The sequence below is a fragment of the Apostichopus japonicus genome, chromosome 10 (assembly GCF_037975245.1).
Source record: "Apostichopus japonicus isolate 1M-3 chromosome 10, ASM3797524v1, whole genome shotgun sequence".
Lineage (NCBI taxonomy): Eukaryota > Metazoa > Echinodermata > Holothuroidea > Aspidochirotida > Stichopodidae > Apostichopus > Apostichopus japonicus.
In genome coordinates, this window is record NC_092570.1 from 1,921,984 (window position 1) to 1,948,473 (window position 26,490).

The following is a 26,490-nucleotide window of genomic DNA, read 5'->3' on the forward strand; positions in this document are numbered from 1 at the left end:
AAAAGCACACAAATGTGCAAAATATGCGAGAGAAAGTAATGATGCACTTTTGTATACAGGTATATGAATCGGTTTTGATTTTTTTTTTTTTTTTTTACCTATCTACTATTTCATTTGAAATTTTTATGCATTAACAAGACACTTTCCATGCAAGTTGTGAAAGAAGATAAATTTACTTCTCCCACAGAAGAATAAACACATGAGTAATAACTTTTGACCAATCACAGAGCTAGATTTGATGGATTCTAGAAAGTCAAACTGACAAGACTAAGACTTAAAACTACACAACAACATTTGATAATTTTAGGGTAAAAGAGTAAAAATTTTACATCTCTCTTAAATAATTAATTATTAATTAATTACAAAGTGATGATAACCCTTACACTTTCACCCCTTTGACCTTTTGGTCCAGTAACAGAAGGTGCCTGTGGTCCCCTCTCACCATCATCACCTCTAAGACCCTGAAGGGAAACAAATTGTAGTTGCATATTAGTGAACCCACTCGTTAATTCATAGTTTTACAGATAAGTTTCAGTTTATTTATTTGCAGTAAAAAAGTATAAATATTGATAACAAGGACATCAAAAATTCAAAAAGTACATTTGGAAAATTGAAGATAAATTAGTAAAAAGTTCATTTAAACATAAAATTAAAATATGAATATTAGTATTAGTATAGAAAATTAAATATTTAAACACATTTACTGAATATTAAAATTACAATAAAAGAATAACTTTGCCATTTTGGATATATATAGCAGCTTGGTATACAAATGAATATTTGTAAGCACATATTCTGTATTTGGGAGTTATTGACTTGTTTCTTAGATTATAATAATCGTTTTCAATCAGATGTCATTTCAATGTGTAGTGGATGATTTTCATTTTAATAAATATTTGTACTTACTCTTATCAAATCATTTTTGGCAGTATCATTTACCTTCGCTATCAAAGTTTCAAAGTCAAGTTCATTCATACTTAGTAAAGATTCCTAAATCCTATTGGTCCATTCAGGTCAGCTGACCGTGGTTAATCCTGTGAGTAACGCACGGTAAAATTACGGGGCATCACTTTAATAAATCTTTGGTTATATGTAACCAAAAATTTTTTGTTTTATGATTTTTCCCCCACACAAATGGTAGTGTATGAATGAACAGGGTTAATGAACGGTCTAGCGTGTGTTACTCACATGATTAATGCACTCCGGGTGTTAATGCTATCGCTGGATGCACTCGGGCTCCGCCCTCGTGCATCGCTTGCATTATCCCCCGATCGTGCATTAATCCTGTGAATAACGCACGCTAGACCGTTGATTAACCCCTTACTTAAACATTTTGGCACAGTATTTTTAAAAAGTCTCAATACTTTTGAAGAACAGCTATCCAACTTAGAGTCTGGGTACTACTAAAACCAAACATGTTTCTTACAGTCCCCGTCCAATTACCACTGCGACAATATCATCATGACACATACAGCAGCAGTGTCAAAGATAACGTTGAAGAGGGAAACGATGCTACACACAATTTCATAACAAAAGTCAAATATTAGTCAGAATAATAAGCAAGTTATATACATTTATGTGAATATTTCCAGATTTTATTTACACAGTGGTAGTAGTTCATATAATTTATTAAAATAACTCATTTATAGATTCCTTATATCAATAATAACTATCACAGAAGGAAATTTAGAAACCAAAACAGTTTATTTACCCTTTCACCTCTAGGTCCTCTGACACCCTTGGCACCTTCCCTTCCAGCTGGTCCTGGATTGCCCTGTTGGTTTAGCCACATAATAATATATTATTTGACATGCAGTGACATAACTTATGCAGAGAGGCAGAGACCAGCAGGGACAATTATGTCATCACTTCACCCCATTTTGGTGACTGCAGTGGTGCAAACAACTTCTCTTTAACTTTTTATTCATCATGCAAAATGAAATGCTAGTTAAGTGTTCCGTGGTATGCATAGCTGGCCATTATAATTAAACAATCATGTATTTCTTTGTTGTGCTAGACATAAAATGTGGATATATGATTCTATATCCCATATTTTCCAGGGCCCTATTGACAGTTTCCTGAGCCATCAAATTGACTATCTGACCTTTAGCTGTAGACCCACCTGCCCTTCCACTGAGACCTGCACATATGAAGGAAAAACAAGGATAGAGGCAAGTGGTGGGGGGGGGCAGAGTTGGTGCTAGGTATAACAATCAAGCTGATTGGCAGCTAAAAAAAACATTTTTTAATCGCTTTTGGGATAAAAATATATTTGAGGATCAGACATAAACTTACATCAGAACCAGGTAACCCTTCTGGTCCCGTATCTCCCATGTCTCCTCTGATAGCTTGCACAAAGCGTGCTGGCTCTCCCTTCTGACCCTTCAATCCAGAGAACCCCTGTAAGTAAATAAAAATTAATATTTCATAATACACACAGTTTAGTCATCACCTTGACAATGCTTGATTTATGTATTAAGATACCATAATATTTCTCAAATAGTCATGATGAAGATTATGAAAAAAACAAAAAAACATCGAACATGAAACGGCTACCTAGCACCCCCAACCCCCCCCACCCCACATGGCAAACTGTTTATAATTTTCCTTCACATCAACCATGGTTGTAAAACGGAAGTTCGTCGAAGATGGTCAGATTTTCCACGAAAGGTCCCCGGTTTGGTTCCTCACCGGGATGAATTCTCTGGACCTTTTCAAAACAGCTGATAAGTTGAGTGGAGACTTCCATGGATTTATTAAGTCTAGTATTGTGAATTTGGAACTGGTTATTTGGTTCTGTTCTTTCAATGGGTTTTGAAGAAACTTTGTTCATCATAGCTGGTCTGCAGTGATCATTAGTGGGGGTGCCTTCACCTCCCTCAGTATTTGTCTCTTGTCAGATGATGATGGTTGTCCCCAGAGTATGAAATGGGTGCAGCGGTTACAAACCTGTCTCAAAATTCTCGATTTCAATTGGTCCTATAATTTATGGCCATTAGCATCCTACTTTGGACATGGCCCTATAATTCATGGCCCTCACCATCCTACTTTGCACATGGCCCTATAATTCATGGCCCTTGGCATCCTACTTTGGACATGGCCCTAATTCATTGCCCTCGGCATCCTACTTTGGACATGGCCCTATAATTGATGGCCCTCGGCATCCTACTTTGGACATGGCCCTATAATTGATGGCCCTCACCATCCTAGTTTGCACATGGCCCTATAATTGATGGCCCTCACCATCCTACTTTGGACATGGCCCTATAATTGATGGCCCTCGGCATCCTACTTTGGACATGGCCCTATAATTGATGGCCCTCGGCATCCTACTTTGGACATGGCCCTATAATTGATGGCCCTCACCATCCTACTTTGCACATGGCCCTATAATTGATGGCCCTCGGCATCCTACTTTGGACATGGCCCTATAATTGATGGCCCTCACCATCCTACTTTGGACATGGCCCTATAATTGATGGCCCTCGGCATCCTACGTTGCACATGGCCCTATAATTGATGGCCCTCGGCATCCTACTTTGGATATGGCTGTATAATTGATGGCCCTCGGCATCCTACTTTGGACATGGCCCTATAATTGATGGCCCTCGGCATCCTACTTTGGACATGGCCCTATAATTGATGGCCCTCGGCATCCTTCTTTGGATATGGCCCTATAATTGATGGCCCTCGGCATCCTACTTTGGACATGGCCCTATAATTGATGGCCCTCGGCATCCTACTTTGGACATGGCCCTATAATTGATGGCTCTCGGCATCCTACTTTGCACATGGCCCTATAATTCATGGCCCTCGGCATCCTACTTTGGACATGGCCCTATAATTGATGGCTCTCGGCATCCTACGTTGCACATGGTCCTATAGTTGATGGTTCAGACTCACCTCTTGTCCTTCATCACCGAATACTGTTTCACCTTGAGGACCAACATCGCCCTAGGTTTAAATGGAAAAGGCAAAAAAAAAGACAGTTGCATATGAAAACGATTAAATTCACTACCTTTTTTAGGGAGGTAATGTCAAAAACTTTGTCCACCAATGTATCCTTGTTTCATCACATGCTAATCAACACATCTAACTGAATCCTAAAATGACAACATAAAACTGGTTACAACATGAATCTCCTTGTTTTTGACAAATTGTTTCCTTTTTTTTCCCTTTCTTTTTTCAAGAAAACTATTTTATGAGCAAACTCCATCTTTACCTGACCCACAAATTTCTCTACCACATAAATGTTAACATTATGCTTGACTTTACTTCACACTTAAAGGCTATTCCTTTTGAAAATTATTTGATGGTGGGAGTGTAGCCATCAGATTATCCTAATCCATGAGACATATCCATCTTGGTAAAATCACATCACTTTTACCGTAATCTTGGATTGTTCACCATTATTTCCTGAAACTATAAATGTACCAGTATAATAGTGGAAACATGATTGTCTTTCACAATTACTTAATTAATTCATAAATTCATTGAGAACACCTTACCATAGATCCATTGCATCCTGGGAAACCATCGTGACCCTGTGGACCAGCTGCCCCTGGTTCACCATTTATTCCAGGCGTGCCATCAAATCCTGGAGTTCCAGGGAAACCCTAAACATAATACAATACAAGAAGAAAATGAAATAATAATAATAATAATAATAATAATAAATCCATGAGATAATATCACTTGTAAGCAAAGTTTCCTTTTGTTCTGGAAACACTCCTCGACACATCACAATCTGACTCAAAGCGACTGTTGTGACCTAGGATTTGATAGTCTTGAAGACCCCACAGTCTAAGCCCCAACCAACCCGCACACAGAACGACTGATAACTGCTTGAAAAGACTGCTTTCTATTTAAGGCAGGACTGCTTTTTAAGTTTCATGCAAAGTCACTGTCACATTGCTAACAATTTTAAGACTGGGTAATCGTAGTTGTGAACTGCCACACATTGCCAGTCAAGGAAACGCTACATGCTCAGTGTGAACTTCACACACATTGCCAGGCGGGGACAACACTACATGTTCAGTGTGAACTTCACTTACCCATTTTTTGGAGGTTCAACCAAGCTTTATTTTTTGAGTTATCGTATTCACAAGAAGGTGTCACATACCAAAGATGCCATCACAATCATATATATTCCTCATGCCTTCAATAAGGATTAACATGTTTCTACCAGAGTGCGGTGTACAGATCAGCAACAAATCCCACCCCAATTTGTTTGAAAAAAAAAACCCGACCTCTGATCTTGATTACTTACCACTTCCCCACCTTCTCCTCGAAGACCAGCAATTCCAACAACACCTTTGTCTCCCTTACTCCCTGGAAGACCACGTGGACCTTGTCCTCCAAGTGCCCCTTCTGGACCATCACGCCCTGCAAAACCTGTGGGTCCCTTAAAACAAAAACAGGAAAAGTAGATATTGTCAGAGGGAAGGAATAAACACAGGAGAAAAAAAAACAAGGAATAAACATCCGAGGGAAAACAGGATTATTGGGATCTGAGTATCTCACAGAACAGAAGATGTTATTTTATGCCACCAAGCAGCCACATATACTGTATGGATAGACGCTGTATGGTTTGTTACCTGCCCTCCACGTTGAGTACCTATTTCATTTACATTTCCCCTTCTTTTTTTTTTTAAACAATTTTGCATCTAGACCATTTCAGATGGGAAAAATTATGGATTTCTCTTGGATGAAAACCCCACATTCCTTTGACTGAGCAGGAATCCAAACCACAAAAACCCAGATGATTGGTTCATTACATTACATCTTAAAAAGCAATGCCTTTATCCCTCCACCTTAGCTCATGGGCTTACCATTTATGACTTAAATACTTCTCATCTCATCTACACCATTTTCTCAAACAGTGTGCTTTCAGAAAATGGAAATTTGAATGCAGATTGCCTGGACATCCTGCACAAATAGTAATGAAAGATCCATTATCAGGAATGTCCTCCATAAGTAACAATTAAAAACTATGGTAGTTTCTCTCTTTCAGATATTAATTCAAATATATCAATCGACCTGAATCACATTTATATGTCAGTATAGGATCAATTGACACCCATTATGTAAGAAATGACCCAAATGGGGATGATAAATTTTGGAGCATGGTAGTACTGTTTGTATCCATTTTCCCTGCTTTGACAGAAAACAATCAGAAAATTCCTTCCAGTAAATATTTGTTTGCAGTATGATTTACAGTTCATCTTAAAGGAGACACAAACCCAACCATCATCTTAAAGGGGAAATAAGCCTAACTGTCGTAGTAACTAGTTTATAAAGAGATCTTCTTAAAGAACAACTCCCTCAAACAGATTAGACAATCATGTTTTGTTTGTAGGATATCCTAGTTTAAAGGTATTGAAGACTCGCCCCAAACCGCGTGCGGTTGGCCATCTGAAAAAGTTAACTTTCCGTTGCTTGCAAGTGACTTGTTCGTGTCGCTACAAAATGCAGACAGTAATGAAACATGATACATTGTTATCTTTTATCTAGACCTGAGATGTCCATCGCTGCTATATACACTGTGTTGTGGGTATTGACCGAAGCTCCATGTACTCACTGTGCACTATAGTGTCTAATTACCGACGGTAGCAAGCTGTGTGTATTTTCTGGGACAGATGGTGGAGTCTTACACTTCTGTTACACCTCATTCGAAACTAGGTCAGATTACCGGGCATCAGACATTTCTTTGTGCACGAGTCTTCACACCCTTTAAGAAGCATGTAGTGGGAGCTGTCCTTTGTTTTATAATCTATTGTGTCATAGTGCTATCACATAGATTCAGACCACTCTTTTATTTTCTTCTGGTCATTTAGAGTGTGGCTTCAATTAAATGACATAGACTAACAACACAATAGGGTCTGTCCTTCCTGTTTATCTGGTCTTGGAGGGTAGGGTCCATGTTCAGCTGGCGAGAATCACTACTTTAGCTTTTTCCCACTGGTGCTTCTTTTGTTGGCTGTTTTGTGTGGTCAGTGGTTTATCAACAGGCTTTGCTTTGCTGAAGGATTATAAACGAATGCATGGAAGCTTTCTCCACAGTTCCTCTTCCTGAGATAGTTATTTAACATTTTACTCTTATACAGTACTTAACTTTGTTACTTTGTATTTTACAGTATTACACAGTACTGAACTTTGTTCATCTATATCAGAATACATTATAGTGTACATTGGAACTCTCTATGATCATAACATTTCAGGAAATCTTACTCTATTTGTGTCGTACAGTTTATTGAAATGCATCCCCTGTTATAGTGCCACTACAATCTGAAACCTTATATTATATTACACCATATAGGAGTGTTAGCTCAGTGGTTAACGCCGGTGACTTTCAATCATAAGGTCCCGAGTTCGAGTCACTCCAAGATTAATGAATGTCATCCAGTTACAGAGTTGTTGACAATTGACAATTCATAATCATGGATGTTAAAATATGAATCTAAGAGACTGACTTCGGTCAGCTTGCGGCTTTGATAAGCCAATGATGGCATCTCCGCGAGTTCCTGCTTGCAGGAGGATCTAAAATACATACAATACATACATACATATTTTCTCTGTTTTTTTCTCTTTTCATATTTTCGAGGCAGAATGTGAACAGTGTTGACACTGGAACCATTGCACTGACTAGGTCACGATACAACTTGCAAAGGTTCAGTATGATTTTAGTTTCAGCATAACACTGTAATGAATTAAAGGCATTGAAGACTCGCCCCAAACCGTGTGCAGCGCTCTGAAAAAGTTAACTTTCCGTTGCTTATGACGTTTTCTTCTTATCGCTAAGAAATGCAGACAGTAATGAAGCGTGATACCTTGTAATCTTTTATCTATAACTGAGATGTTCACACTGCTATGTACACTGTGTTGTGGGTATTGACCGTAGCTGTATGTACTGACTGTACACTAGTGTCTAATTACCGACGATAGCAAGCTGTGTGTGTATTTTCTGGGATTGATGGTGGTGTCTAACACGAAACTAGGTCAGATTACTGGCATGAGACGTTTCTTTGAGCCCCGCGAGTCTTCACACCCTTTAGGAAAAAAAAAGTTGAAGAACATGTGGCCCAATGATGTCACATTTAGACTTGATCAAGTCTTCTTCCATTTGTGTGAACAAAACCGTAAATCTTTGATATCTCCCAAATGGAATGAGATTTTTTTTAGCTGTTTGGTGAAGCTTTTCAGGACATTTGTCTCTATCATATATAGACCAATAACTATGGCCAGGTTTGTGTCTCCTTTAATATCTAGAGTACCTCCCAGATGGTAGTGATTGAAATGAAAGAGTTATGTAGCACAGTTGACAATCCTGAATGTCTAACATGTATGTATGTATAAGTGATCTTCCCGCAAGCAGGAACTCGCGAAAGAAGCCATGGAGGCTTATAGACTCGCAAGCTGACCGAAGCCAATCCAACCGAAGCCAAACATAAACATATCCTTCATAAACAGCAGTGCAGAAATGATCTCACAAAATAAAATGGACATGAGAACACTAATGCAAAAGCAATAACCAAAATTGACTTGGCATTTTCTTCATAAATTTGCCTGAATTTTTCCTAAGTGTATGCTGTGTCACTATAGCAAACATAATGACAAATCATGACAATTTATGCAGAAAACTATTAAACGTTTTATGTTTATTTTTCCATTTTCCTCAAGAAAAATCTGATTTTGTTTCTTATTCTTTTTTATGTCAAGTGTCCTTCTTTACTGGTGACCTCTGGAGGGAGCAGATAGTAAAGTCAGGCCACCAAGTAGCCATTGCTTTAAAAGACAGGTACAGTAGCATGTCCTGAGAAACCTTAATATACATATATTCTTCTTTTTTCATTTTAATAACCCTGTAAAGTTCATGTGTAAGTTCATCATTCTCATCTGATTGTGGAGGCCGAACTACATGTATTATGTAGCTAGGTAACTTATCCTTCCTTTCAATGGTTGTCAAGGGCCATCTTCCCCCCTCCACCCCTTGTTTTATGATTTGGAAATAGATTTTGCATTATCTCATAATCCCCCAAGCCAACTAATTGACCCCTGGCTGTAGCCAGAACTTATTAGAAGTTCATAAACTTGTAATAAGTGTAAAGGTCTTAGATTTCACCAAGTGTCATACAATAGAGACACAGTGTTAAGTTTCATTCTGCTACATTTAGTAGGCTATTTTATATATCAAACTTAATCTTAAATTTTTAGATTCTTTGTTCTTGCTTGGAAGCTTTCTGTCTTCTCGAAGATCTGGAAGAGGTTTTTTCATCACTGGATAAGTGAATTTTATCAATTTTCAAATCATGGAGGAAAGAGTGGGAGCTGGGAGAAATAAATTAACTCCTCTTATACTCCTTCCTACAATCTTCTAACCAATTCTAACCAACAGGATTGACATATACTGTAAATGACTATTTAATACAGATCAACACACCAGTGCCCTGTGCAACTTTCCCTCTCTTGCAAGAACAGCCCTGTACTGTAGGTCACTATAGAACCAGCTTAAGATCCACATATTCTGCATTCTTTCCCGGGCTAAGAAAATTACATTTATGCCACCCGTTTCATGGCATATATACTCATTTTCTGTGCTTCTACTATATACTCAGCATATTTAACTGTTTTCAGGGGGGGGGTGTCTTATTCTTCTCTGCGGGGTTCTCCCTGGATTCTAGACTGAACTCTGTCAGTCTGGAGACAAACTTTATACTCCTTCCTATCAGCAGACAACTGTTAATAACCATCCACAGGTTCTTCGTAGATATGACTGCCCTATATAGATCTGTACAGTATTATAAGTTTTATCAGTTTTAGTGCAATGAGAATATTTGACTATACGTTACCCCATGTTACTCACGGATGGGGCATGAAGGGACCTAGATTATAATAGCAAGAGGTAGGATATATGAGGTAAAAGATGAACTTTGAACATTCCAGGACAACTTTGGTAAAAAGAAAATTTAATTAAATGGTAACCTTTAATAGAGTATATTTATTACTCTTTTTTGTCTTCTATCCTCAGCATGTTTCATCTTTACCCAGGTCAGATCACCCTGGGCAGCTAGTGTTTTGAGTTCACCTTTAATATTGTCAAGTCCATTCAGTGTCATCTACTACCATCTGGTATATATACTGTCTTCAGTCAAACAGGAAGGTCAAACTTAGACGGTGATGTCAGCATAAATGTAAAAGCTATGACATCTTAAATACACAGGCATGCGTACAACTGCTACCAAATATCACACTGTACTGTACGTATAGAAACTTTAACATTTAAAGCTGTACTTTTGTAATGGGTTAATGAATATTTCTGACAAAGCATTTTTCAGATTTCATAATAAATAGTCCTCATTCTGAATAAGAATCTGTGTGGTGGAACCTTACAGCTGTGTGAATGTTAAGAATTAATCAGTTACTATCAGTGGCGTAGTCAAATTTTCAGAGGGCCTAGTTCAAGAGGGACAGCTTTGGCCCTTCACCCTATCTTCATCTAATGTGTACTTAAGGAACAAGTACCATGACAGATCTGGCTTTGTACTGGGCAATTAATTTGTCATTTAGAACCCCCAAAAATCATTAGTATGTTGATAGTCAATCAATTAATTCAAATATGTCTGTCAGTTGTAATCCATTTTGCTCAAGATTTCATAACCAATTGACCCTTGTGGGGCCCCTGGACATTGAGGGACTTGGCTCAATGAATTGCCCAGACCACCCATTGCTATGAATCTGGTTATGATTTAAAACCATCTTATCAAAAGGACAAGGTTATATGTATCTCCCAGATTTAATGTAATGAATTCACAATAAGAACCTTTAATAAAACAACAAACAGACAACAGTGAGGGCATTGTGGTCAAGTGGTTAAGGCAGTGGACTTGTGATCTAAGGATTACAGGTTCGAGCCCTGGCCAGATCATTGCGTTGTGTCCTTGGGCAAGGCGCTTTATCTCTATTGCCTCTCTTCACCCAGGTGTATAAATGGGGACCTGCGAGGTAACTTGTAAATATAGTTGCATGCGCCGGTTTGTGGCTGCACCCTATGGGAAGTCCCCCGGGGGACACATGGTTGTTGTGCACTGTGGTGCCCCAGGAGAGTTTGATTGAATTGTGCACACTTTGGTGTGTAGGTGTGTCAAATTATCAATGACCAGGGTTGTAAAGTCGTGTGAGAGGGCCTTGGCCCTGAACAAGACTGTAAACCTAAATAAATAAAAAGAAAAAAAACAGATCTAGAATCTCCAAAGCAACTTTCTAATTTTTTAAGATAATTTGTTAAACCTTGTTCACATAAATTTGAGAATGCAAGTGAGATTCTGATATACAGCAAGGACGATCGTCTTCACACAGTCAACGTTGCTTACACTATAACACATCAACATTGCAAGTATGACAAATATCAATCGCTCAGTTGTTGAAGTTTCACAAGTGTCACAGACACGCACAGACACAGCAACCTGACTGCATTTAGGTTCCTTCGCTTCCAACAAGGCCTGAAAAGCTGGTTAAATACTACCATTCCTGTATGACCACTATGAAAATTATCAGTCTCTAGTCTTTACAAGGAAAGCAAAACTGCTGTATTTCATTCCCACAAGAGTCAGGTTTCTGATGCCCTATCTCATATCAGCATGGTTTCCACCATATCTAAACAAGGCATCCTCCTAGCTAGACCCTGAAGGTAATTAATACCACTCCCTTCTCTTTGTCTTTAATGAAGTAAGATTTTTGGACCTGCAATGAAACATTAGCCAAGATTATTAAGAAAAGATGGGTAAATCACTGCACCATTCAATTTGGTCAATGGTACTAAATTAGAGTAAATAGGCCTATATATACAGTTCTCACTGACAATGATCAAGGAGCTACAAAGATGTGGTAGATACTCTTATTTCTCCAGAACAATGACTAAAGTTTCAGTGGTGGACTGGTATTAAATACATTTTCTTTATCATTATCATGGCACACTCTAGTAGCCTTATTGTATTTGGATAATGAAAGGTACAGTAATGTCTTAAAAAAGTTCTCTTATAATCTTCTTGGTGTGAAGCTTGAATTTCATCTCTTAAAAGACTGTCTGGGTATAAAAACCAAGCTATCTGGTCAAATTACAGCTCATTCTGCCAAGGATAGCTAGCATTCAATTCCATTCAACAGTTTTACAAATATGAAACTGTACATAGCCCAGCACATGTTACAATGGCTGTCGGTGCCAACAACACCTCCACTATACCCACCCCCCACCCACCCTCACCCCCTTCTCCCCTCCTAAGTCTTTATATAAAATGGAAATTACATGAGACCAATCAATTCTTGTTTGCAACATTCCTAGATTCTACCACATTGGGAAGGAACACAAAAAACAAACTGAACATTACCAACCCACAACTATAAAGTACTACAGTAATAGCTGGCAGACAGTTTAACGAATAACTAGACTAGATCTTTATCGGTTTCAACAGGACGCTACTCAATCAGTCACCATACCATCAACGATTCAATCAAAATATTGAAATCAGGTCAGTTGGAAATATGGAGGTTGTCAAAACCCAAATAAACTGCACATCAATGGGTTGAACTGTTACTGTTGGTTTTTATCTGCTACTCCACAGAAATTGGTATTTAGTGACGATCCTACTCCAAAAGTTTTGAAGAAGAAAAAAATTTGAGTTTGACTAATAGTAAAGTACCCTCCCTCTCTCTCTCTCTCTCTCTCTCACTGAACACAAGATGTTCTTGAATAGCGCCAACAATACCAGGGACCTGTGTCTTTTTGGTGACATACTTTTAACCAATGAACTCACACACACACACACACGCACGCACGCACTCGCACACAAACGTGTTATTTCAGCATGTGATATATCAGCCATTCACCTTGGCTAAGTAGAAAACAGCTTTGCAGCAAAAAAAAACAGAACTGATCTGGTCAAGGCCTACTACCAACAATTGTAAAGGAAGCCTTTATATGTACCACTAAATATCTCATAACATTGTTCAATGGAAACTTGAACTTGCAAGGCAGCTTAGCATAACAAAGAGATCTCAGCTGTTTCAGCATATTTGAAATTCGGCATAGTTTTTTTTGTCCCCTGCCACCCTTTAGGATTGCGATACTTTGCAGTACAATTGCTTAGTTAGCCATTCGTTATGATCCCCTCGATCAGGGGGGTTACTATTTGGGTCAGGTACCAGCTCCCTGGTTCCATCTATTTAACGCCAGTACCAGAATGAAAATGGTGACACATGGAACCAAGTTGAGGCAATCATTGCCTTCATCATCACCCCGAACAACTGAGATGATTTGGTGATTGCAATCTACTCCAGAAAGCTAAGAAATATATAAATCTATTTGTAGAGATAGATCATTTGTTTGGGATAAATGGCTTCTCATTGTGCAATGTCTAAGAGATGGAGAAAACCTTAAAGGGTGTGTAGACTCTCGCAAAAAGAAACTTCTAAAGCCGGTAATTTGACCTACTTTCGAATGAGGTGTAACAGAAGTGTTAAACACGACCATCGATCCCAGAAAATACACACACACAGCTACACACATATAGCGCCTATATAGATATATATAGCGCCTAATACAAAAGTTTCTAAGCGCTTCAACAAAGGAAAATAGAATAAAAGCAAACAAACACTAAGAACAACAAAGAAACATTATAGGGGGGGGGGGTGCCAGGGTGGTCACGCACACAGATCAGGGCAGGTGCAGCAACAAAAATATGCTAGAGGGCCTGATCCTGGTCGGATCTCTTCTTCAGCAGCTATTCCAAAGTTGTATAATACAACTTTACTTTTCCCCCTTTACCAAAAAAAACCACAACGGTTATTTGGTTTATAAAGTGAATTTGTTTTTCCCATGCAGTACACATTGTTTATCAGGTTAAGAGTCATTTCCCACATCTTAGATAGATTGTATTTTTCTTCACATGTTTTTCCCAGGCAGTTTGAACTAACCCTAACTCTATTTATTAGTTTAGTGTCATTCTCCTCAGAAAGTGTCAAGCTTCACTGACGACCATGTTTCTGGGTAGGAAACACTGTTGGTTAATATCGTATATTTTCTCATAAATTTTAACGGAAGTTGAAAGAATGCAGCTATTCCATTACTATTTCTCCTTGTAACTTTCTCGTACGCCCTTAGAATCCGATGTGAGGTTTTTTCTTTTTACAGTTTTGTTACAAACAGACCATAGCATCCTGGTTGGCTCCTTCCCCTGGCCTGCAGATTTCCACCACCTCTATTGTTTTTAGCACTCCCAACGAGGATCTCGAATAGACATGTGGTCACTGGTGATTCCTAATCGGTATGCTATCATACAGGAAGTAATACGGGGGTAATTATAAACAAAATGCTGTGGGAAAATTACTCCCAAGACTTATGATGGACTATTGTTACTATTCTAAGGAAAGCAGTTTCAATGCCAAAAGTATTACATAACTAATAGTGGGTTAAGGTCATCATCCATCCCAGGTTGTTAAATTTCTTAGATCGTCATATGTTGCTACCATGTTCCCGAGAGAGATAATCAGTTAAGTACAAAGTCATTCACGGTAAAATTACGAGTTGAAAACCATGTGATCGGAACCATTTGTATAATTATGTACCAGATACTCAGATAGTAGTGTGTATATCTCCTTTACAAAGTAATGTGATTGGTATGGCAATGAATTCACACTTTTCTCTATTTCCTGTACCACCATATTTCCTGTAGAGCCATATTGAAGAATGAAAAGACACTAAAGAATTTTTCTTTATTTCTTCCTATTCTTTGGTTTCAATGAGGCCTATTTTCACCACTTTTTGTGCCTTTCCCACAGTGCCTCCAACTTTTGAAGTTCATCAGTACTGTTTAACTTATCCCCTTCATCCATCCACCCCCTTTAGCTCCCTACTTCCCCCCCCCCCTCTCTCTTCCCCAAAACTAAATGAAGACTGATAATATGGGGATTTTGGAGCAAATATTTTGATATAATTTGAAACCTGAACTAAATGATAGAATAGGGCAGATTCCACCATCAAGAGGACACATATTTAAACTGTTCTGAGTGTAAGTGGGAATAGGACATGGAGTGACCATAAGCATGGTAAATGAGCAGAAAACTTTCTTCTTTGCACTATGGTATCAATATTTTATCAGCTGGGGGAGGGGGCGGGGGTTGGGGGTAAACATTTTGTATTTTGGAGGAATTCTTTAAAATTTCAACTTGCAGCTCCAAGTTTTAAACTTTGTTCTACTACACCTTGATAAAAAATCTCATAATCTCGTTTAATGAAGTTGGGGTTTTACTACACAGCTGTAATTCCAAGCCTGAGCGTTGAACACAGAGCAATTTTGTTCGATCTGCATTTTACAGGTAGTGTAAACAGGCTGTCAAGTACAATTCATGGAGTTGGGTTTCCGTAACAACACAACCTACTAATTTTATCATCAGTCTAGGTATAGTACTGTATATAGCCAGCCTGTCTAGACACATTCCCCCCACTATATCAGCAGAACAGGGAAAGAACACTTTTTTCTTTTTGTCTAGATTAAAGGAAACCTCTGTCTTAGGTAAGATAACCAAAAATATTTTGATACAGGATATGACCTCTCTTCCACTAGATTACATAAAACCCTTTTCTAAAGTATCAACCCAATCTGATAACGAAGAAGAAGAAATAAAATATCTGTCATTATCAGGAGGGAACTCTGTAATCTGGTGACCGATCCCTCAAAATCCTGAACAAATTAGATAGAGAGGATTCAGCAGAAGATATACCACCTACAGGCAAACTATTTTATTAGTCTACATAGTTAGACATTTAATTGACAGCATGACTTATGATTTGAAAAACCCTCTCAGATTTTAGCAGACTTGAGATCTGCCTTCACACTTGATCCTGACATCTTAATAGTGTGTGTAAACTGTAAACCAAAACCAAACATATTTCACTCCACTTTTTTTCATTTACATTCACATTGGATCCACCTGTGGGTGATCAGACCATGAGTAGGCAATCGAACAAACTGAAAGTTACGAAAACCACATTCTGTACGCAACTTACATCAATGTTGCCACAGACCTGTGGCACAGGTAATGGTTGCATGGGGGTCAGCCCGATATTCATAAGGACCATTAGTCATAAGGGTCATTGTTCATAAGGTTCATTATTCATAAAGTGCATATTTCGAAAAAAAGGTTCATTATCCATAATTGGAAAAAAAGGTTCGTTATTCATAATAAAAAGGGGTCATTGTTCATACCTTTTTTCAATGATGAATAACGAACCTTTTTTTCCAATTATGTATAACGAACCTTTTTTCCAATTATGAATAACGAACCTTATGACTAAAGAATTGTTTTTCTAATTATGGATAACGAACCTTATGAACAATGAACCTTATGACTAACGAACCTTATGACCAATGAACCTTATGAGTAACGGACCTTATGAATATCGAGCTGCTCCCGTTGCATGCACTCTTGTATCAGCTCCACGTGGCGTGCCGCAAGAAACAGGACGTGAAAACAATCGTTAAATGTCATCGTGATCTCAGGTTACCATGATCCACCATGCTCGCATTTGTTATATTGATCTCCAACTCTCGACCTGATCTCCCCCAAAAGGAGGATCAAAAACTCCGGGTAAGATCCTGAGCAAAGATAGCTTTCAGTTTCATGCTAGAACTTGATTTCGAGCGATGGATCAGATCCCGGATCAGATCCATCGCTCGGGATCTTGTGTGAAAGCACTCTAGAGCAGAGGACATTCCAAAAGATTATTACCAAATAAACCAGACTATATTACTGAAACCAAAGACCAATGTTCAGGCAAAAAAAGGCAGTAAATTGATGCTAACTACTGCTAAAAGCGAAGAAATAGAGTCTTTTCTGAGTAGCACTAATATCAAGGTATTCAAAAATGCTACAAATTTTGGAAAGTGTCGGTATGCACGGGAGAAGGACAAAGTTTGATGTACATATTTACCAGGGATCATGTATGAACAGTTGTTGTTTGTTCTCTGAAAGGTGCCCTTTTTGATTCTACTTCTTTTGTTTTTCCTTCTATATTTGAAGTAATTTCATACCAAGAGACAGAGGGTGATAAGTGATATGAAAATTGATTTTGAATAAAAAACAGTGGGATCACCAGAAGAGGGGTACATTTGGAAAGAGGGGAAGATAGGGGATGACATGTGAGTTAAATTGACATTTTTGAGCAACAAAATCCCAGACTGTTTGGACAGTACTTCCAATAGATACTTTGGGCCCTATGAAATGTCAAAATCTTTTGAGATATTGAAAAACTCAAACTCAACAGTTTCTGTAAGAGTACATTATCCTTCTCTCTTAGCAAAATCAGACTATTCCCAATGTAACTTTTCTTTCTTTTTTTAATCTTCAAAATTGCTGAAGGTAGGTATCCATTTAATATATATTTATCTACCACATCAAAGAATTTTTTTCAAAAAAGGAGATTAAATTGCTTCTTATGAATTTCACAAATTTCATTATTATTATTTTATTTTTGTATGATCATCAAAAAAAAAGATTAAAGGATTGTGACAGATCTATATGATAGGTCTTGCGGCCATGATCAGTGCCACATTTTTAATCCCCTTGTGACTGGAAAGTACAAAGTTAGTTGGTTGACCAAGTGGCAACAATTGTTGGCTTGTTACCATGTCAACCCTGTACCAAAATCCTTGGTGGGCGGAAAAGTTGGCAAAACTTTTGGAAGTAATAATCAGCACAATGCCATCTTCCGTGTAGCCTTGCAGTCTAACAATTAAAAGTGTTGAATGCAAGAAATACGTGACTTGCTTTTTAAAGCAGCCACAAACTAAATGCTCTTTGAAGGAGAGTAATAAAAGTTTTGATGAACTTTTAATACCATTGTTATGATCACAGAGGAGGTTGTGCACCAAATATTGTGACCTGAGAGAAAAGTTGATTAACCAATGTTGGGATCTGAAGAGTTTTTGAGAAATATTTACAATGAATGATAAACTAAGTCTCTATTTACCCTGTCTCCTTTCCTTCCTCTACAAGCACAAGCCTTGCATCTGCGGTCGCAATCTTCCTGCAATCAAAATAAAGAAACACACTTGAAAAGAAACCATTGAAATAAAAAACATAAGATTTAAATTTAAATGTGGAAATGTTACCACTGCAGGCAGCACTTCTAATACCAACACCAGACATTAGTTTGACTGTTTGACCATTGCACACCCCCCCCCCACCTCACCTGCCCCCTCCACAGCCATCTCAACCCAGTGTCATGGTTCCTGTGTGAGAAGTACTAAAGCCCCAAAGTTCTCATTTTCCTGTAAAACGTCAGAACATGGGGTGAAAAACTTTATAAAGTTTTGAAGTGGCAAACCATGTGAACATATTATATTTGTGTGGGAGTTGTAATGCTTGCCATGTGTGTTTTTTCATCATCATCATCATCGACATGTAGATAATGGTTTCTTAAACCGTTACCATGCAAAATGCGCCTAACAATGGAAAGGTGAAGATCATTGGGTAAAGCTTTGTCTTTTAACCCACTCAATCAGCAGGTCTCTACCATAAACAAGCACTCTGTTATGTCATTGTATAGAAAAAAAATATGAGTTATAATGACAATATTTAATGTCTTTCAACTGGAATAACCCAGACAGATCCCCAAAGTCAGTATGAATCAAGAGAACTGAAACAAAACAGATATCTACAATAAATTCTTGTTGGGTTAGTCATGTTCAGAATCAGTGTTTGCGGTTCTGTGAGGTCTGTCTTCCCCCCATCAGTGTAATACTATCCTGGTCTCCCCAAAGCCAGGTTTTTTGTTAAACAGAAAGAGAATTTTCCAGTAACAGCTGGATATTCTATCAGTGTAGTCAAAACAGGTAGTTCCCAAGTCTGCAAACCTGATCTAGAAATTTCGAATAGGGCAGGATGCCAGACACCAAAAATATACAGAGTAGACGCAAACATAAAAGAAAAAAGTTTAATTTTAGTCATAGAAAAAAAGAAGAAGCATGAGTCATGGTCCTCTCACATTACCAGTGCCCCACAAATACACTATTTCAACATATAAAGGGGAAGTCAAAGACTACTGTTCTACAATGATCCTGCTGAGAGTAGTATTAACTTCCTGTATGTTGTGTTTTGCCTCTGGCCTGCTATTTACCATGTGTCATAGTTCAAACAGCAAAGGGGTCCATGTAAACTCATAAAGCTTATTACATGTGGGTTACTAAAGTATACCCTACAGTATATATGTTGTATATATTCAACTGGGAGAGGAGGGAGGGGGGGGGGGGGTTGTAAGGATTATACCTTTAAAGACAAACAACATTTGAAAAAAAGATTATAGATCTCTAGTTAGTTTCAGGGCACCTGTAATATGAGACAGCAAACTTAACTTTACCTGAAGGAGTACTCTTCAAAAGTATCTTTGTATTTCCTTCTCTTTCAATTTTTCTTAAAACTTGCAATTTAAAATTCTATTTAGTGTTTAAAAAAGGGCTTGTCAGGTTCAATTACCTAAGATGACTGGCCACTGAGACATCAAGTGTCAATGTGGTATTGATAGAAAATGCAGACAATAGGAAACTAAAGGGAATTTCTAAAGGGTGTCCCTTCAGGCAAATAGAAAGGTTTAGTAATTTCCTAGATGATGAAAATCTGGAGATGGTTCCAGTCATAGGGCAGCCGCATTCACCAACTGTGACACAAAATTTCTCTTCTTTGGGCCTTCCTAGATACAGTACTTCTTGAGTAATGAACATGCATTGGCAGTTGACACAGCTTCTTCTGTGTATTGTTATAGCTTTTATGAATGATAAATCTCATACCAATGCAGCTAATTAGCTCAGGCACAGATCCAGATGGTGTTAAATCCTCCCACCCAGTTCCCCCCCCCCCCCAATATTTTAACTTCATACAAAATTCAAAAAGTATTTTTAGAACTCAATATAGACCTAATTTATATTCTAAATATGCATAAGAAATTCAGACTTCACCATTTTATGTCTAAACTTTTAAAAACATTTTCCCCCAGAACTCCATTCATCCACCTCAGACTCACACACCTCCTTTATATTATATCCTGCATCCATGCCTGCCTTTGTTTCTTTTCTAATGGAAAAGTATTTAAAGATTTTTTTTTAAAAGTTTTCATGACCTAGTTCTTCCATGCGATAAATTTGTGCTTACTATTAGAAATGAAACAGAGTCTTAACCTGCATAAAACTTATCACCAAGGTTAAAACTTTTTTTGTGAAAAAGTTGAGGAAATGAGATTTCAAGTGATTTTTATGCCTAAGTAAACTTCAAGTTTAAGGTTAATTGCAATAATTGTTTTCTTTTTTTTGAGTTCATAATTATTGAAATGAAGTGGAAGAAGACAATTAAAGGACACAGGCTGTATAATAACAGGATTTTTAAGATTAAATCAATATAAACTGAGTAACCAAATTGATGCATAACACCTGGTATATTGTTCTTTTCTGATAATCAACTGAAATCCCATACACTGGTTTCTGCAAAATGCTAAGTACAATGCACTTTTCTTTGCTTTGTTCCCAATCCTAAAGTAACTAGTTTATTAAACCCTTCAAGATTTAACAAAAATAAAACAAGCAATAGTTTTTGAGTACAGAGATTTCCCACCCCCACCCCCAACCCATCCAATGAATAAAATATTTGATATTGATAAAACATTATAAACATATTATTTATCAAAATCTGATTTGAGAAAACACGGTAAATCCCCTCAAACACCTCTTCCTCTCTCAACAAATGAAAACATATGCATTCATTGACGGAATCTCATTTATACCCTTGGCCTGACAGATCAACACACTCACTTCATTCCAACCCCCTCTCCCTCCATCCACACTAAAGTGCCACCCCACCTCGACCCCATAATGCATAATTTACTGCTTCCAGTAATTCTATATAGTGGTTAGCCATTTATTCAATGTATGCTTAAGGCAGGGAGCTGTTAGAGTAGCAGCTCTCTGCTTAAGGGGAAACTGTGTTCTGGGTATATCCCTTTTACCACCAAACCCTGCAAAATTACCTTCTGAGACCGTTTGACCACTTACCGAAATTTACGACTAAAAGTGTTTATTCTAAAAGTGAAATGCTCTTAGTGAGATAACAGACTGCCTTAGCATGGACGACATCCTTGAATAAATTTGGAGGAAGCAGAGATAATTTGAAACACTCTACATAAGATTATAACAAAAATGTAATCGTAATATTTCTGTACGCATCAAACATTTATATGATAAAATTGAGCAAAATTTAACCTACTTACGGAATAGAACCCCCATGTTCCCTACCTAATTAAAAGTCCTTTAGTTGTATGTGAATTAAAAAAGTCTACCGTCAAGATTAGTTTTGCCTATACACCTAATGTATCTACAGTTATAAAAACACTTGCAACAATTTATATATAGTTTTACCGGTGATATTTTGCTTATCGGAACATCAGACAGAGAGTGGCAGACAAAGTCAAGTTGGTAAGGTACACCTCACCCAGCAGGGGTGAAATAAAACATGTGATCAAACTTAACCCCCCTGTAAGGGTGGAAAGATTAAAGGTAGAATTATGCATTTCTCATTACCTCCCTCAATAAATTAGCAACACCTTTGAGTAAATTAAATACAGCCCTGAAAGTTATTTTAGCAATATGTTTCAACTGTAGTTTGCAAGTTTCTATTGTGTGCTTATATAAAGAAACCTAATTGATGCCATCCGTGTTGCTGAGCTCATGGAGTGTGTAAACTATTGGTCCTACATCACGGTCATAATGGGCATAATCAATGGTAGCACATTACAGCACAAACGTATGTATGAAACCATAAGTCTAATAAGCTTAAGACATTCAACATTTAAAATAAAAATGTTTGTAGAGCAGGCCTAGAATTTCAAAATTTAGGCCACATGCTTAAAAATGCCAGTGCATAAAAAATCTACTCGCTAAAGTTAAGTTCTCACTGGTATTTTCAGAATATAAAGAGAATTTAATAGCCTTCTGAATTTCAAAAGTTTTATGAAGTTTGTTGGGGCAAATACTTAAAATGTTTACATTACTATTTCTAAGAATTTCATATACAAAAGACTCCAGCTTTTCTTTGAAGATTATCCATTAAATATATTACGGCTGCAGTAGATGTTAAGTCAGATTAATCATATTCCCTCTTGTGCCAGCAATTTAACTTGAATTAGGTCCTACCAAGTACCATGTAGGATATATACCTCACTGTTTATATAGGCCTAACTTAGGCCTAGTTTCATCCTAAGTTCTAATAAAATGGTGGGCTGAATTATTGAATATTGTGCACTCAGTCATGGCTTTGAACTGGCAAATTTTACTAATTATGATATAAATTTGTGTAGTTCTATGCTCTTACATACCTAGATATTGCAATGCATCAAATGAAAACATTTACACAAATTTGTGCTGAACCATAATGAAAATCTGGGCAATTACCATTGACATATCCTTTGCTAACAATGGTGCAGTTTCAATAATCCTAACAAGTAACATGACTTGGCTGTGCAAAAATAGAAGCATTCTTTGTCCGCTAAAACTAAGTGTACTAATTTAACATAATGTAAAGCAGGCAAGTCAGGCAAATGTAGCTAAGCCTAACTAACGCCTTAATGGTGAACTAACCTAACTTAAGAGTAGACCTAGCCTAGGCCCAACTTAGGCCCTAGGCTAGGCCTAAGTTGGGTAGGGCTGAGCCTCTTGCTCTTGTCAGGCTTAAGATGTTATTTTTGTACTGTAAAGTTGCCAAGATACAACGTTATGCCTACATAGTTCACTCCACGACTCCGTTGAAGAAGGTAACTTGGGGTGAGCGAAGCCTATACCAAATCATGAAAATCATGAAAAGAAACAAAAAACACTTGAAGAACATTACATCTATTGCGGTTAGACCAAAAGGTCAGCGTACGCGTACACGGCACAGTACTGTACTAGAACACTACGAATACGCGGGCTAAATACACGGTGTAACACATAACAGAAAGAGCAGACGATCATGTTCCAGAGTAGACGACCAAGTAAGAGACTATACCGGATACCCTTCAATTAGATGGGAGGAGCTGGTATGAATATGCAACAAAGGTCAAAGCTAGGCGTAATTTATGCAAGAGGTGCGAACCAAAGCTTCAAAATGTACCTATAACTTTTGAAGTTTCAAGTTTGCTACAATTTAATTATAAACCTTCAAAAACGTAATACTTTCCTACAGAAATGAAACATTACGAGATATTTCCCTAGAACACTTCCTAGAAACAAACTAAACATTGATAAATGACATGCAGTAAAAAAAAAATAGGTTGACTCACCTGACCATTCACATAGTTCACCGTTACTAAGAATATACAAAGAGTTAGGAACCTGTAAAAAAAGACAAAACATTCGTATTTACTTCATGTAATACCACATTTTCAGACTCGAAAATGCTAACTAGATATTCCAGTTGCATAATTTCATCTTCATTGAATCGTTTAAAGATACATTGACCGAGTGAATGTAAAGACAGTGAGCAATAGAAAGTTGAGAACCTTCCATGAACAAATGATATCAGACACCAAAATATATGCTAAAAAAATAGTATCTTGCATCTCAAGAGGTAATTATGATATAAATTAACTTTGAAAACCCCTTAATATTGCATCTATGACATTTAATCCGTCAATATAGTATAGTAACCTTTGTCCCTAGTATAGCTACAGGTAGCATGGCAATTAAGAGACCCAAGGTCTATGTACGTCTCAGTACTGTTTAACGAGAAAATCTCGCTAACATGTATTTAGGATAAATTATACAAATTCATGAAAGAGCAGTTAGAAGGTTCTTTGCTTCAGCTTAGTACTTTGTTTCCTTTTATCGTTCCTAATCCTTCACACGGAGGCGACATCTTTTAACCTATACACTTCTATCTGAAAATAAGAAAGCGTGTGCACCATTGAGCGCCGAAGGTACCCGTCAGTCCTGGGTGACGAGACTGGCATCAAACGGTATACCTAAATTACGATATACCAATACAATTCAATAACTCATAGATTAGATAATTTGATATGTAACTTACCAGATCCATATAGAGCTTTTCAAGATGTTTGAAGACATAATTGTTGTTCCTGTGGCAGCAAATGCCCGCTTGTTCACATGAAAACGGCCAGTAACTAACCCTGGATCAGGAACTTCAGTGTGGAGGCAATGTCATGCAGTGAATTAGGTATGATTATGACCGAACTGGATATATTTTTCTAGATTCACACAATTCTTGGTGCTAATATTGCACCATGGAGGGACTTACGTATCCAGTTTATCCGTAAAAATCATACAAAATGCTATCAGTTTCGGGACGAAAAGCGGTGGAAAATCTAGTCCCTCACACAGATAATGCCTGACGGAACGGTGCGCTACTTCGCCAGCAACGTAGAGCAATAGCATTACTGTTGACGGAACTTCTTTCTATAGGCGGGGCTTCTTCTCAGAGAGTTAGGGAGAACCACTTCTGATCAACAAGTTGGATTTCCCATGGGACGCCATGTTGCGGACGTTTTCCAGACAGAATTTGCAACATTTTGAAAGTTAACGACGGAATCAAACATTCCACAAACCTGACAAACCGTCTCGGGGCTGTGATAATGAAGTGAAACGACATCGCAAAAGTTTCAAAAACATTTACGGGAAGGAAAAAAGAGAAACAACAGCGGTCCAAAGTGGTGGGGGAGGCTCGTTGGGATCATGATATTCCTTTCGTTCAACCCTAAAGGCCATTTTCTATACCTCAGACTTAAAACCGTCAACATCTTTGACTGTATCACCTGTTTGTGTGGGCGGTGGATATGTCAAGCATGATGTGCAATAGTTCCAAAAACTCAGTTTATTGCCGATAAACTCAGTTTTCTGACATATTTTAATTAAATAAATAAAATTCTATGGTCATTACTCCATGGGATGATGAGATTTCAGACCATCCCAAACTAGACCCACTGAAAGTCATTGCCAAATATACCCATAACTGTCAGTTAAGAACTGTATTTACTTCTTCACTTCACGATAGTTTAATTGTAGATCCCCCCTACGTTTACCCCTCTCAACCCTAATGGGTACCCATCCCGTTCCACTTTCCTTCCCTCCACACAAGAAAGCACTATCTGGGCCTTAAAAATTAACATCTTAAAAGAGTCATCTTATGTCATCACTATTGCACATCATGCTTGACATATCCACCCAAGAGTCATCTTATGTCATCTTGAGTCATCTTATGGTGACTCAAGTTGATCGCTTAGCAAAATTGCTGAAAATTTACTAAATCAGTAGGCGAAAACCACATCATCATTACATTAGCCTATGCGAGGATACAATTTTTTTTTAAAGTTTGTGATATTTTGTAAATGCATCTGACCATGGCAGAATGGATGATGTCATCAGGTTAATTCAGCTGAAAATGTCTTGCTGTTCCTTAGCAATTTTCTTTCATTTATCCACAGAGGCATAGGCGGGATTACGAACCCCCCCCCCCTCTACACTTTTTCCCAGACCTAAGTTGAGTTGGCTTTTTTTATCCAATTCAGTCGATTAATTGGTTGGTTATGCCACAGCAATACTGACAACTCATGCGTAATTTTATACTTATTCATAATGTCACTCATTACACAGGTTATGAAAAAGATCGACCCATTGTGACGATTCGTATTTAAATCCATTTCTTACCTTTTTTTATGTCGCTTAATACAGCTGGCAACACTTTTATGCAGATAGCATAATTACATTTTCAAGTACGCAACTATAGGACTGGGAAATAACCTATAAATGTTGCATCATATATTACATCTAGGGGTTTTATGAAAGCCCAAAATTTCTCAATTGTTCCCACCGCCCCACCTCCACCCTGCTACTTTCAACACATCAAATCCCGCCCCTGACTGGAATATTTCTATCAAAAGGATACATTTTCATGAAATTCTATATACAGAGAAAATTGACAGGTTAGCAAACTTTACAAATGCATCAGGTTTCAAGGATACGTATACAAGTCTAAGTAAATCTTTCAAAGAGCATTTGCCCATATGACAACAAATTTTCCCTACTTTGATCCAACATCTAGAAGTACAGTAGTTGAAGGTATAGCCAGTCAAACTATGTTGCATTCACTCAATCATATACTCTCGAGTTAGGGGCAAGATATTAGTGAGATGGGGGTTTCAACTAGCAGTGTGGAATATTTTTCTCTTCAATATAAGCTTCACGTTATGTGCCACCATGTAGAAAATCCATTAAAATGTTGCAATTCTTGGATACAGTGAGTTACGTAACATTATATCTGTCCTACGAACATTACATAAGTTATTACACATGACCTCTGAGGCATTTATTACTCACCGTATATAACTATATATATATCTCCAGGGCAATCGGCGACCTTTATAAACATTCACACGACTATTATGCATATACGGTGTACACGGTC

The 26,490-nt window shown here is 37.7% G+C and overlaps 1 protein-coding gene across 1 annotated transcript in view; it reads right to left on the reverse strand.

Moving 5' to 3' along the window:
- LOC139974751 (uncharacterized) overlaps positions 1-24,451 on the reverse strand; it is a 65,206-nt gene extending 40,755 nt beyond the window's left edge. Inside the window, exons 1-9 of the mRNA XM_071982140.1 lie at positions 24,100-24,451; positions 23,354-23,405; positions 18,023-18,079; positions 5,270-5,404; positions 4,509-4,616; positions 3,904-3,954; positions 2,296-2,400; positions 1,712-1,774; positions 384-461 (exon numbers count right to left, since the gene is read on the reverse strand). Of these exons, the coding sequence (XP_071838241.1) occupies positions 384-461; positions 1,712-1,774; positions 2,296-2,400; positions 3,904-3,954; positions 4,509-4,616; positions 5,270-5,404; positions 18,023-18,079; positions 23,354-23,405; positions 24,100-24,137 (687 nt within the window). The 5' untranslated portion in view covers positions 24,138-24,451. The remainder of the gene's footprint in view (positions 1-383; positions 462-1,711; positions 1,775-2,295; positions 2,401-3,903; positions 3,955-4,508; positions 4,617-5,269; positions 5,405-18,022; positions 18,080-23,353; positions 23,406-24,099) is intronic.
- Positions 24,452-26,490: the final 2,039 nt, after the last annotated feature.